This window comes from Lupinus angustifolius, chromosome LG15, assembly GCF_001865875.1.
Source record: "Lupinus angustifolius cultivar Tanjil chromosome LG15, LupAngTanjil_v1.0, whole genome shotgun sequence".
Taxonomy (NCBI): domain Eukaryota; kingdom Viridiplantae; phylum Streptophyta; class Magnoliopsida; order Fabales; family Fabaceae; genus Lupinus; species Lupinus angustifolius.
In genome coordinates, this window is record NC_032023.1 from 12,360,047 (window position 1) to 12,374,246 (window position 14,200).

Here is a 14,200-nt window from a genome sequence, read left to right on the forward strand (position 1 = left end):
CAATGTTAGGGCCCAACATGCAGAAAGGCCCAAAAGAGAGACAAGAAGACCCTCATGGATGAAAGACTATGTAGAAGAGTAAAACCCCTCTAAAAATATCTTACTTTTCAGTTATTGTTATTGTAAGATCTGACCACTTGTACGGTCTAGATCATCCTTATCCTTTTGAATTTTGCTTTATTAATGGTGAATGAATGATGAACTCCCTATGAGGAATTTTGTCCAGAATTACTTTTCTTAGAAATTACTAATCAATTTCCTGCATTCTTAGATCTTAGTAATCCAACAGAATATTCATTCTAACAGTAACACCATATATCCAACTTTGTATCTGGAATGTGTTTTTCTTTCGTAGGATCAAGGGTATCCCTTCACCCTTTTTGGGTAAGGAATTAATCATTTTCAGGATGTGTGGTTGCCCCTCCCAACAAGTGTCATCCCAAGAATCGAACCCTTGACCTTTTGGTCATTCTGGGGATCTAGTGGGGCCTTGCACTACTAGACCAATACTTTGTTGGTTGGTATGTGTTTTTCAATGTTGATATGTCATGTGGAGAGAATTATGAATAAATGTGAGAGTATAAAAATACAATTTTAATGCTCAAATTTGTTGTACAAATAATTAAACTGTGGAATTATGATTGTGTAATTAGCATTATTTCAAAAGAAATGCTCTCATCTCTCCACCTCTGAGGGTCACTGATATTAACAGTATAAGTATAAGAGTATGTTTGTTTGCTCCATGTGTTCCTGTGACTATAGTTTTCATTTTCTACTATGGTGAATTGTCAAAGAGCCGTTTTGTAAATTCTTTAGATTAGATATATGTATATATATTTGAATAATATTTGCATTAGTTCAGTCTGATAGGTCTCTGTCTGTTATCCCCTTAAATATCTTATGCTGTGTTTGCATTTGTGTTCAAATTCAGTTATGGAATCAAATCCCAATAAATATAAACCAGTGATTCATTTCATTCGAATTACTTTAACTAGGCCAAAGTGGTATGATTAAATTCAAGTCCAAATATCAGTGGGATTGTTTAAACTCCACTAAGCAGCTACCTGTGTTGTTGCTCTAGCTCCTCCATTCACAGCACAATACTACAAAGACAGACACAAGAAATAGAGCCAAAAATTATTGATTCATTCAGGTAAGTTCCTCTAAATTGAATAATGGTAAAGTTTGATACAATAGGATCACACTCTAGAGTACACCATTTTATGCATATAAAAACGAGGGAGGAAAATTTCCTCTTTCCTTTTTCTCTACACTATAGAAACTCATAATAGATTTTATATTGCCGTTCACAACCGTAATTGTGTCCGCAGTATTACATTTTGGTTGTCTCTATAACTGCATCATGATAGTAACTATGGCCGCATTGGTCATATTTTCCCGTTGTTGTCATGATTTTAGTAAATACAACGTAATTGTAATCGTAACCGGAATTTAAAACCATGACTGAAGAACTCACAAACTAGAAAGATGTGACGTGGTAATGGCAGGTGGTGTTGGAGTATAAGACTCATCATCTGTCCAATTTGTTTCTCCCCAATGCTTCAACATGCTTTTCCAGTTACACAAGTTATCTATACATTTCTTCAAGCGCTTATCCTTAACTTTAATTCTCCAATGCCCATCTGTGTAGTTTGCTATCTCGGCCTGCCTTCGATCCCACTCTAACTGTGCCTTCTGCTTAGACTTCAACATGCAAAACTTTTGCAAAAGCTCAGGCATTGCATCATGCACCTTCCACCACTTTTCATGTGCAACATCACTTGCAAACTCATGAAATAAATCAGAATTCCAGTTACAATCATAGTCCCGGAAGCATAACCATGGCTTCATGCCAAGGTAGTGAAGGACATAGAGAATTGGAGGCTCCGCGCCGAATAACATAGTCTTCATTTGTTTCTTCTCTTCCTCATCACCAACCCAAAAATGCTTCAAGAAGTTCATGTGTCTTGGTATCCTATGCCACAATGTAAATATTTCATTCAAGTACCCTTGGTCCCCTCCATTGTAGGACTCAATCTCATTGATATGTTCCATTAGGAGCTGGAATGTGCAATTTGATGGCTCTACCACCATGACACCTGAGTTAAAAAGTGTAGCATCATTTCCAGTAGCAGTGATTTGCGGCATTCCGAAGAGGAAATCTATGTTTCTTAGTATGAGCAAATCTGCATCAATGAAGATTATTTTGTCATAATCTGTCAGCTGCCATAACCTGAACTTGCTGTAGTTCCATTCATTGTAAGCATCCTTTTCAGCTTTGGGATTTCTGATTCTTTGTATTGTTCGAACTTTCCAACCTGCTGCTTCCAAACCACTTCTGTGGTATCCACTGATTGTCTGATCAACAAGTATTACAAGGTCTCGAGTCGATCCGGACATGCGGATGCTTTGTGCAGCAGCTATAGCTCCACAAACATAATCATGAGCTGAATGCAGAATTGTTGCATAGGCTTCTCTAGGAACATTTCCATTGTAAACCAGCTCTGCATCCAATTAATGACAGTAGCATGATAATAATGGCATTGCAAAGATGGAATTTCATTTCTCATGATCATGGATGAGAATATGGTATGTTTTCCAGTTTTGTTAATTAGCTTTAGGCTTTTCGGAAAATCAACATTACTGCGCAATGGAGAATTAATCCAAGAGTATGTGTTAAACAAGTGAAACACTTATAAGAAAATTGTTCTATGAACATCTATTTTCTGACAACTTCGAGGAAAAAGTTGATTTTCATAAAGTTGTATGGGAAATTGTCCGGATTCGTTGTACAAATTACATTACTCCACTTACAACTACAATTTTACTATAACTTTGATGTTAAGTCTCGAGAGTGTGTTAGAGAGAAAGAGAGTATAACTTTACCTTGGCCTCTCATAGGAAGTGCAAGTTCACAAGATCCTACTGGGAGCTGAACCTTTTCTCTCAAAACACTCAAGTTTGGTTTGTATAACCATACATTCCCTTCATGTCCAACTAACTCTTTGCAAGTAAAAAGATTTGGTATGGGAAAACAATTGGTAATGAAGAGCACATATACCGGATAATTGCCTTTGAAAGAGGTTGCGAGTCCAGCAGCTGCAAGCTGAAGGTGCAAACGACCGACATCTCTAGACCAATTCCTTGTATCGTGACAAGGAAGCTTGACAGCAATGAGATTAAGTCTTATACCGGGAGATCCAAGACTCGGCAGAGAAGGGCAAACAGGAACTTCAGTTTCTTCTTCCTCATCAATCCATTCAGGATACAATGATTCCCATGTTACATTCTTTGCAGCATAGTCCATGTGAAGAACAACATGTGTTGCATCAGGAATAACATTCTCCCAATGAACTAGTTCTGTCTTGTTGAAATTTAGAAGGCCAATCCCTTGAAAATCATTTTTCCCTGTAAGCTTCTTAGTAATTTTCATTATGTCGTTCCAGTCGGTATCTACATTCGACGTGTACCGAGGATCTTCGCTACCCCATATCCACCTGTAAACAAAATTAGGACAGATTCTTAGGTGCTCTCAGATCAAGAAAAATATGTTTTTTGTTCTTATAATGTTCTACTCTCATTTCTAAGGAGGTGCAAAACTACACCTTAATATAATCAAAATTTGTCACTATACCAAAGTTCTCTAGCACATGAGAGAATTGAGTGTTGCAAATGCATGTGTAGAGTAATGTACTTACCGAGAGCCAGAACTTGATAAGTGATTGGTATTGTAAACCACTGGAGAGTACAGGAGCAAAATGAAAGTGCCACAAATGGTTATCAGTAAGATAAGTTTTAAGAAAGAAAACTTGCATCTTGTTGAGTTCCTATCTTGGGTAGTAGATAAGTGGAAAGGCTTCTCTACATCTTTTCCTTTACTTCTTGAGAGTCTTCGTTTGTATAAATCTTCACTGTAACATGCAATTATTCAACAACAACACTTGAGCGTCAATTAAGTCGGCCACATGGATCGAAAGATATCATAATGTTCTTCTATCATAAATCATATTGAACACTATAACATGCAATTATTCAAGAAAATGTTGTGTTAACAATTGTAGATATGATTTTTACTGGTGTGTAATAGACAAGTTAACAGCATCAAAGGCTAAAGAGTGATTTTCTCATGCTTGAGTTAATTAGTAATATTTTGTCAATCATTTTACAATGTAGTCCTTGAATGCTGGATTTGAATTTCAAATCAACCTCAACTCCAATATCATGTAAACATACATCATTCTCTTACTAATGAAATGCAAATTTTATCATTCTTCCAATCGCATGGGTCTATAATACTTCTTCAACTCAAAGTGTTGAGAATATTTGAAATATATTATTATAAGAAGTCTCACATTGCATAGTATTAAAACCGAGAAGACATATCAATGTTATATAATTTGAGACATCATATCTTTGTTCCTTCTATACATATATGAAAAATGGCATAAATTCAGATTTTGGAGATAGTAAAAAGATTTAATTATATAAGTGTTAATATCCATGGATTTACCCATACATAGAAACTTTGTAATTCTCAAATGGTGAGGCATGTCAAAATTTGTTATTCTTGCCATTCTCTCTATTACCGTGAGTAGATTGTATAGAAAATTGATTTTTAATTCACATGAAGTTGAAATGAGTAAATTAAGGATCTATGTGTGCAGATAACATTACTGTTGTATATTATGAGTAATGTTATCCGGACAAGAAGACATAACATTAATAACTTTAGTAACAACTTTGAATTTTAAGGTAAAAGATTATTTGTTGCATCTTATTGCACAAATAATATTGTTGGTATATTCTCCCCTAAGCCTAAAATCGTTTTGCAAATTCCTCCCATGAATAAAGATCTATTGTATTAAATTATGTCTAAAATTTTGTTCTATCGGGTGATTGTTTTATATTGGTACAAATACTTCTTACCCATGTGGCTATGAATGAGTCGCTGACAGCTAAGTAATTGGAAAAAAATTCATTTTACAACTGAGCTAGGCATTCAATATAAATATGGTGTATACAGTAAGTTAGGTGAGTATTAAGATATTCTATATTATAAGGTAGAACAAGCATATTACATAAATGTGAGAAATTTGATAATTAAGATATATATATATATATATAGCAAAAAGCATGAAATAATTATGAAGTGGTTGACTTCCTTCTACCATATATAAGGTAGAAACATACCAAACTTTAACTTAAGCAGTTTGGTCTCTATATATGTTTAAAAAATTTACATCCTACCTGTGGCCTGTGTGAAGCCTAGTTTGGCCGGTTTGAAAGCGGCTGGCCTATTTTTTTTTGTTGACAATTAAAAATATTTTTCACTCGTAAGGAATTAATCCATTTTAGGACGTGTAATTGTCTATTTTAACAAATATTATTTTCAGGGATCGAACTCTTAACATTTTAATCATTCTATAAATCTAGTATACCTTATACCAATAAAGTAACACAATATTGGTCTGACTGACATATTTAAAAGTTTGTTACCCTATAAAAACATGTCTACTTTTAAATAATCTTGTTTAACATAACAATTAAATTGTATTTTTATATTAAATTTTATATATAATAATATTAATTATATTAAAATAGACAAATATATATTATCATTATATCATATAATTAAATATATTGGTCTATCATATTTAATATACCTTTTAAATAAGTGTAAGTCTAATCTATTTTATTTAAAAGTGCTAGGTAATAGAGGGTGACTTTTACCTGTTTCAAATGTCATTGTCAATTCCTCTATCTATATGTGGATCACAAAAACGTGATTGGAAAACATTAAAAATACTTCAAATACTATATTAGATTATTAGGTGCATGCATTGAAATGGAATTAAGTTAGAGTTTAAAATCTGTACATTAATAGTATAAAAGTTTTTACATTATCAGTCTATCATTTATTATTGATTTATAATATTTTTGTTTGAAAGTCAATTATAGGTAACATATAAATGGTGAGAATTATAGCTAACACCCAAGATCTTGAATTCCCATCCCACCATCTATCTAAGAATCAGAACTTTACCCTGTAGCAGAGTTTCATGTAACATAAAAATTATGGGTCCTGGCTATAAGGTGAAATATATACATTGTAATTAATCAATTAATTCTTCCCATAAGCATAAGGTGCAGAGTAAGCATACATGAATGGTTTATTAGCATAGCATGAATAATGCACAAACTTGTCTATCTTGTGCTTCGATTATTTATTTAATAAAAGAACAGGAGGATAAGAATCCAACTATAGACCACTTCATCCTTCGGCTATATCTTGTATTTTTACACAGATTTTACACTCATTTTCTTGATATCATTTTTACCCATACTTTATAATTATTAATCATTTACCTATTGTTATTTATATATTATAAAGCAAAAGTGTGTTCATCAATGATTATGAAATTAGTGCTTGTGAGAAAAACGTTTGAGTATATATTTACTCTTCTTAACATTAATGGCTGAGACCTGATAATTTCTTTTTAATAAGTTTGAAAGATATTCTATGCATTTCATAATTCATCTATAAAGACAAGTAATAAAGCACTATATAAAGCACGAAAAAAAAAAATCCATATATAAAGCACTAACACATGTTGAACCTGACTTATATCATTGATCCTAATGGAGGAACTCTTTGTAAATTAAGAGCACCAATTGTATGAAAAGAGAAAAGGGAAAAGAAACTCACATAGATGCTGGTAAACGGTGTCGAGCTTCAACTGCATGAGGAGAAGTACCCATTGTTCCTCTCATATTAATAAGCTACAGGGGCATGCAACATTTGATCTGCATAACACAAATGAAGAAGGAACCAAATTTAATGAACTCATCCAAACCCAACAAAGAAAAAAATACTGAAAAACTAAACTAGAACTCTCACATATATACCATGTTTAAGTAAATATTCATATCACAACAAAATATATAGAAAATTATACTATGAAACCAGGGTGTAATATATCAATAGTTTGAAGTAGTTTTGCAAGTACCTGGTCTTGTGATGGATATTGTTATTGATATGAATGAATTGTTTGGGTTTCAATATAAGAAGAAGAAAAAAAGGAGTGATTAAGATTATGGAAAAGGCAAGTAGGGAAGAAAAAAAGTTTTCTTTTTGAGAAGAACTACAGAGAGAAGGTGAAGAGACACTTGATGGAATAGTTGGGAAAGGTTGAGTCAATATAGACAGAATGACAGAGTAACTTCCTTCAGAATTTTTCCAAGTCTTTCAGTTTCATTCATCTAGTTTTTGGTACTCACCAACTTTGCCTTATCTTCAATTTTATTTTTTCTTTTTTAAGATCATTGAATGTAGGAGTGAAAAACATTTTACTTTTATATTTCTGCTGATGTAAAATCAACTATTAATTTTTAGTTGACAAGTCACTATTTATACAAAGAAGACATGGATTACATCAATGAAAATATGTGTTTTTGGTACTCTTATCAAGTTTAGAAATATAATGTGTATAAGTTTTACCATTCATTAGTCAAAACTATAAGAAGAAGATATGATAGCTAAAAATAGTACATATGTTAGTAGTTTAGGTGTACAAATAACTTAATACAATCACCTTTTGAATTATCAAAATTCCATTACTTAGTTCATGAATAAATCAGATGATGTTATTAGAAGCATTGATTAAAAGCCAAAAAAGGAACATAAACTGTCATTATAGTGAGAGTTGTTGATCCTTGCTGAGATTAGGTTAATGAAAACAATTGTTTATTAAATTTAGAGTAAGGTGACCACATGTCCCAGTCCCATGTCCTAGACAAAATAAGAAACTTAATCATCGGAGCACATCTTTTGTCCCAAAAAATATATTACTCTATGTGTTACTCATTTGTATTTGGTTGAAAAAATATATTTAAATTAAAATTTAAATAATTAAGTATTTCTCCAACTAATCATAAGTAATAGTACATGAAGTGACACTCCCCTTAATTGTTCCTAGTTTTTTCTTCATGAAAAATGCCCATAAACAAGGAAGATTATTAATGCCTTTTACTTTTAGATCCTATCCTACAGGGTTTTTGATCCCTTATCTAAGACTATTTTGCATGGTCAGGGTTTTGCATCCCCTCCCTAAATTGCATTGCCCCCCTAAAAAAGTGTTTGATATGATTAATTTAATGTTCATAGTAGGTAAACTTTCTTATCATTATCATATTTTTCCTTAATGTTTAATATACTATTGATGTTCATCTCCATTTGAAGAAATTGAGTGCCAACATCAATCACCTAATTAGCTGCCAAAGAAAACTACACAGGAATTGTTTTTGTGTTATTCCATTCTTTTAAAGTTAATATAATTAATCATTCTTCAAATTAATTACATTTGTTTAAGTGTCCTTTCAAAGACTATTTCACCAGATCAATGGTCTTAATACAAGCAAAATTTGTCAAAACTGCAATGAGAAGGTTAATCAACAAAAACAAAAAAGATTGCTTATTAATTAACAATATGCAAAGCAACATATTTGCACCATTTGACCAAGCCTATTCCCTTCTACCTTTGGTATTTGGTCACAAGTCTACATCTTAGCACTGAAGTTAAGAAATGTGGTGGAAGAAATTTCCATTTATAAAGGGTTATGGTTGATGGTTAATGCAATGTTTTCAAATAGAGTGTAATACCACTGTAAAGATCTATGCACGGCAAATATATCATTCACTATTTATTTATATTACTTTTTTTTTGAAGAGTCAATAATTATTAAATATGAATGATGAATAATGCAATGACAATAAATAAAACTCTTACATCGTGGTGCGTAATTTTTTTTTCTCTTTTAAATATTATTTAGGTGCATGTAAAAAATCAATCTTCAAACTTAAAGACATAGATAGAACAGGTGGAGATGTTATAATTGTAACAGACTTGTATGGCAGTATTATATATGACATTGCTATATATGGAATGCTTTATATTTTATATAGTAAGAAGGAAAGTGAAGAAACGTAGAGACGTGAGACAGTACATATACTGTATTGTAAGCAAAGCAACTCAAAGTTAAAAGGTTTGAGTATAAGGTTGAGACTTGTTTATGGCTAAGTAGATCAGTGGTTCCAAGTTTTATCCATTTGCTTTCCATTTTAGGCTAGGGTTGAGTAACTTTTATATCTGTGCTTGAAAGGAGTAGGACCACTAAATAGGAGGTAAATCACAAATAAGAATCGTTCATACCCAGTACTGCATAGTATATATCACTATCTTTACCATCAATGAAAAACAATCATCTGGTTAAAAAATAAATTTAAATTCCATTAAATAAGTTATCAAAATTTTGAATGGGGTGAATGATTTTTATTGTAACAAGAAAGTAGTATGTAACAGTGGGTATATAAGCTTTTCTTTTGTAAAACATGCTTCTAAGTTCTAAGTGTTTTTGATAGTTACATATTCTTTATTAATCAAAAGATGGGTGTGATGAGCTCAAATAAAGGTTCAATATTCACACCCCAAAAAAATAATTGATGTTATAGCCTCAGCCTACAAATAATATTTGAATAACATGTTTCTGCTTTTTTCTTTTCCTATTTGACAAGCGTTGTTGGCAACTACTTCCAGCACACACATTGGCGTGGAAGGCATTTGAAATTATGAAAATTCCACAGGCAAACAGTGCCCTCTGCAAGAACTTCAACAGACAAGCGTAAAATAACAACGATTCAGATGTAGAATATAAATAAAATGTCATTGCAATCAAGCAAATTTAAGCTTGTCCCTCTTCTTAAAGTGGGAACAGTATGAGTTGGCCTAAGAAGTTCTTGATTTAAGCTTAAGGAACCCAAGAGGGAAAAATCTTGAGGAATTTGTTAACAACTTAGATCAAATTTAAAGAGTACTTGATTCTTCCCTAGAAATGTTTTCCTTTTAAGCTTAGCTTAATACAACTCATTTTTTAATAGATTACAATAAAACTATTAAGTTCCAATGAAAACAAATGAGCAAGCATGGCACCAAAACTCAGGGAAGTGAAAATTGTTTGAAGATTATTACCCTTTTCCCTTCTTGACTACAATTATACATAGCAGTGAACATTTCCTTCAAGTAGAATGCATTATTTTATTGATGTAAGCCATAAAGGAGATAGACAAATAATGAGGTCAAAATTCGGATATCTCAAAACTATTTGGGGTAGTAATAGTATAGAAGTACACACAAGAATCATCAGCACTACATTGCAATGAATCACAAATCACTTTCAGATTTTTCCTTTTTAGGAGATGCAAACTGCTGACAGAGACGAGATCGAGCCCAGGGATCAAGGGGTACTCTCTGTGGTGGTTGAGGTGCCGGTGGCTTTGGCTCCCTTAACTCATTTTCTCTGTCAATGAACCTGTTACAAAGCATATAAAAATAACTGTCACAAGAAGGTCCTATCTCAATCTCCTCATTGTAAGCATCTTGGAATATAAGATTAGGCATTATCAAGATCAACGATAAAACAATAACTTCTTTCAGTTAAATAAATTTAGGTTACTCTGAATAATCAAACTGAATAAATGAATATAAGTTTAAACTAATGAGTATAGAAAAGTACTCGATATAGGCCATTGGTGCAGCATCACCCACACGTATACGGGTCCGAAGCATTCTGGTGTATCCACCTGCTCTATCCCTGCATGACATAAAGCAGTACAGTGTTACAACTTACAGTCATTAACTTGGCAAATGACATTAAATCGGATTTAATACCTACTTGTACCGATAAGCCAGTTCTGTAAACAGCTTATGAATGACATCATCTCCTCGAACAAAAGCAGCAGCACGCCTTGCAGCACACAGGGTTCCCTAAAACAACTGACAATGTAAACTATAGGCTAATACAAGTAGCAGAGCTAAATAATAAATCTACTGAATGCCACCAATTTTATTCTCAAGACCAAGGCAAACAAAAAAAAATGACAACATTTATCTAACTATGGTGAACTGTGTATTGACAAGCACATGAAAACAGCATAGTAAAGGGAAGAAGGTGGCAGGTAAAAATAAGCCAGACATTCATGGAAAATGGCATAGTAACTAGTGCCAGAAAAGTAGCTATGTCAGAGAAATGTAAAATGTAATAAACACACTCATGGAAAGTATATAACAAAAAAATTAACACATGAAGAGCAGCAAGCATAATAATGTTTTTCATGTGAATTAACTCATCATAAAATAATAAGTGCATAACGCTGTCACAAACTAGCATATATTAGTCCACAAGGCAAGGTATTCAAAACCAAGATCCTACATAAGAATGGAAGGGAGAGAGACATGGAACATAACAGATCATAGGATCCAACTAAACTACTAAAATATATATTTTTTTATAAATATATTAGAAAATTTATATATATAATGCAAGACATACATTCATATGATAAATAAATAAAATGAAACAATTAAGAAAAAATAATGCCACAGAAGGACAAAAGCCTCAAAACTAACACGGTAAGGCCTGTGCCTCTAACTCTCACATGGCACTTACTTAAAAACTCAATCAATATAAAGAGAACAAAAAAAATTCTCAACTACTTCGAAGAAAAAAATGCTCTCAACAACTTCACATTTGCAGTAAAAAACTCAAATTGATCTCAGTAAAAGATTCGATTCTTCAGAGCAAGGAAATGTCATTGGTCTCAAGTCTCAGTCTCTCAATCGCTACAAGCCTTCAAGTTTGTAGTGAAAATTTCCAAACAGAAAAAAGGCGGCTCAATGTATGAGAATCCCACCTAGTGAGGTCTGGAGATCGTAAATGTAACCCTCACAAGCGAAGAGGTTGTTTCCAGGATGGAAGTAAAACAATGGAAAGAGTGAAAAATGAAAAAATATGGGACAGGGTTGAAGAGGTTTCATGCTGAAACTGGGTTTGATTAATAATCAGCCTAAACAATACCCATTAAAATGAGTCGACCCGTGAAAACTCATAAGCATGAAACACATCAGAATTGCTGCTCCTACCGATTTTACAAACATACCCATCGATCTCAGTGGCAGAAGCAAAATGACAAATCTGGTGTGGGAGTCACAAAATCGTGAAATTGAGCAATTTTATGAGGAAAACCTTAAGCACAATTCTAACTACATCGCCTCAAGGAAATGAATAAACAAATGGGGATCTTTCACTTGCCATACACATTGAAAGGGAAAAAAGAGTGAAACAGAAACATCAAAGTGGAGAAATGTGTAACAGAAAGTACATGGGATTAGAGTATCCAGCCACAGACAAGGTAGTGAGACCTAATTACCTCTAAAAATTACATGCAATTAATATAAAAAAACAAAAAAGCATTGCATTGTAAATTTTCATCTTTTGCTGACTTCCTCCCAATTCAAATTTTAAAGTTTCTGCTTGTAAGAAATAAGGAATAGGAGAAATCTTAAAGAGGAGAATGAGAAAGAAGTAAATCAGAAATTGTATTCTTGATATTATGATTTACAAAGAGGAGCAGAGTCCTTTATATAGGGAGAGATAGAGAGGATTTCAGTTCTAACAAACTTTCTAACAAACTCTAACTAAGAGTAACAGACTAAACAACTTCCGTAATCAATCAATAACTAGAGCACTTCTAATATACCCCCCTGAATCCAAGGAGATGCAGAACCTAGTTAATCTGCTGAGTTGTAGTCTTGAATTCTTAACTGATTTATGAGAGTGATGAATTGAGTGTTAGGTAGGGGCTTTGTGAAGATGTCAGCAGTTTGAAATTCTGAGGGAATGTGCCTGACAGTAGGTGTCTTGCTTTGTATTTTATCTTTGACAAAGTACAAATCTAGTTCAATATGCTTGGTATGGTTGTGCAACTCAGGATTGTGAGACATGGCTATTGTGCTTAAGTTGTCACGGAAGATAATAGGAGTTTGATAGGTGACCTGCAGTTCTATGAGCAGAGACTCAAGCCACATGATTTCTTGAGAGGCCAAGGCTAAGCTTCTATATTTTGCCTCAGTGCTGGATCTAGATATAGTGTGTTGTTTCTTTGACCACCAGGGGACAACATTAGGACCCAAGTAGAGACAAGCTCCTGATGTAGACTTTCTATCATCAAGAGGCCCAGTCAGCATCACAGAAGGCTACAATAGATAAATTGGATAGATGTCCAGCAGGTTTCACTGTTAATCCCATAGTATGAGTTCCTTGGAGATATCTAAGGATTCTTTTTACTGCTGTCCAGTGAGAATTGCAAGGTTTGTCAAGAAATTGACACACCTCGTTCACACAATAGGTGATGTCTGGTCTGGTGACAGTGGCATATTGAAGGGCACCAACAATGGATCTGTAGAAAGTAGGATCTTCAAAGAAGTCAGTTCCATGCTTAGTTAGTTTACAATTGCTAGCCATAGGTTTAGGAAGAGACTTAGAAGAAGAGAGATTAGCTCTTTTAAAAAGATCATTGATGTATTTAGCTTGAGACAGAAATAGAGACCCATTCTTTTGGTGTTTAACTTGAATACCAAGAAAATAATCCAGAGGCCCTAGTTGTTTGAGAGCAAATGTTGAACTCAAATCCTTGATGAGATTTTGAACATGGGAGGAGGATGATCCAATAACAATTATGTCATCAACATATACCAAAACATACAGTTTGTAGGTTTTAGAGGTGTGAATGAAAAGAGAATTATCAAATTTGCTAATTTGAAAACCAAGCTTGATCAAGGAACCTTTTAACCTCACAAATCATTGCCTTGGAGCCTGTTTTAGACCATAGATGGCTTTGTGTAGTTTGCACACAAGGGATTTGTCATTGTTTTGAAACCCTGATGGCTGACTCATGTAGACTTCTTCATCAAGAGTGCCATTTAAGAAGGCATTATTTATGTCAAGCTGCTCAAGCATCCATTTATGAGAAACAACAAGGGTAAGAAATACCCTGATTGTGATTGGCTTGACAACTGGAGAGAATGTTTCATTATAATCTATCCCTTGCCTCTGATGAAAACCCTTTGCAACCAACCTAGCTTTGTACTTGTTGATTGTTCCATCCGAATTTTCTTTGACTCTAAAAACCCAGTTGCACCCAATTGCTTTCTTGTGAGGTGGCAGAGGCATTAGAGACCATGTTCCCAATTTTATGAGTGCATCATATTCTGATTGCATTGCTTGCTGCCACTCAGGGATAGCTAATGCAGCTTTGGCACTTACTGGTTCAGTGATAGGGATAAGGCTAAGGGTAGGGGTAGACCCG

The 14,200-nt window shown here is 33.6% G+C and overlaps 2 protein-coding genes and 1 long non-coding RNA gene across 3 annotated transcripts in view; all 3 read right to left on the reverse strand.

The window, feature by feature from the left end:
* On the reverse strand, positions 1,145–7,264 carry LOC109328179 (UDP-glucuronate:xylan alpha-glucuronosyltransferase 1-like). Its single transcript, XM_019561506.1, has 5 exons — positions 7,008–7,264; positions 6,707–6,804; positions 3,699–3,911; positions 2,887–3,497; positions 1,145–2,504 (listed from the first exon to the last, which is right to left on the reverse strand). Exons 2-5 carry the CDS (start codon positions 6,769–6,771, stop codon positions 1,474–1,476), a joined length of 1,920 nt encoding a protein of 639 aa, XP_019417051.1. The 5' UTR covers positions 6,772–6,804; positions 7,008–7,264; the 3' UTR covers positions 1,145–1,473.
* The window catches only part of LOC109328181 (50S ribosomal protein L17), a 10,266-nt gene continuing 6,129 nt past the window's right edge, over positions 10,064–14,200 (reverse strand). Inside the window, exons 4-6 of the mRNA XM_019561509.1 lie at positions 10,729–10,820; positions 10,570–10,647; positions 10,064–10,365 (exon numbers count right to left, since the gene is read on the reverse strand). Coding sequence (XP_019417054.1) covers positions 10,218–10,365; positions 10,570–10,647; positions 10,729–10,820 — 318 coding nt within the window. The 3' untranslated portion in view covers positions 10,064–10,217. The remainder of the gene's footprint in view (positions 10,366–10,569; positions 10,648–10,728; positions 10,821–14,200) is intronic.
* The window catches only part of LOC109328182, an 8,368-nt gene continuing 5,557 nt past the window's right edge, over positions 11,390–14,200 (reverse strand). The window contains exon 2 of the long non-coding RNA XR_002105404.1: positions 11,390–12,365. This is a non-coding gene — a long non-coding RNA (uncharacterized LOC109328182). The remainder of the gene's footprint in view (positions 12,366–14,200) is intronic.

Bases quoted from the DNA above. Each gene is read 5' to 3' on its own strand.
- LOC109328179 (XM_019561506.1), bottom strand. From the start codon at position 6,771: ATGAGAGGAACAATGGGTACTTCTCCTCATGCAGTTGAAGCTCGACAC. The intron at 3,912-6,706 runs GTGAGTTTCTTT...TGCATGTTACAG, and splicing joins CACCGTTTACCAGCATCTAT to TGAAGATTTATACAAACGAA. The intron at 2,505-2,886 runs GTAAAGTTATAC...AATTGGATGCAG, and splicing joins ACTTCCTATGAGAGGCCAAG to AGCTGGTTTACAATGGAAAT.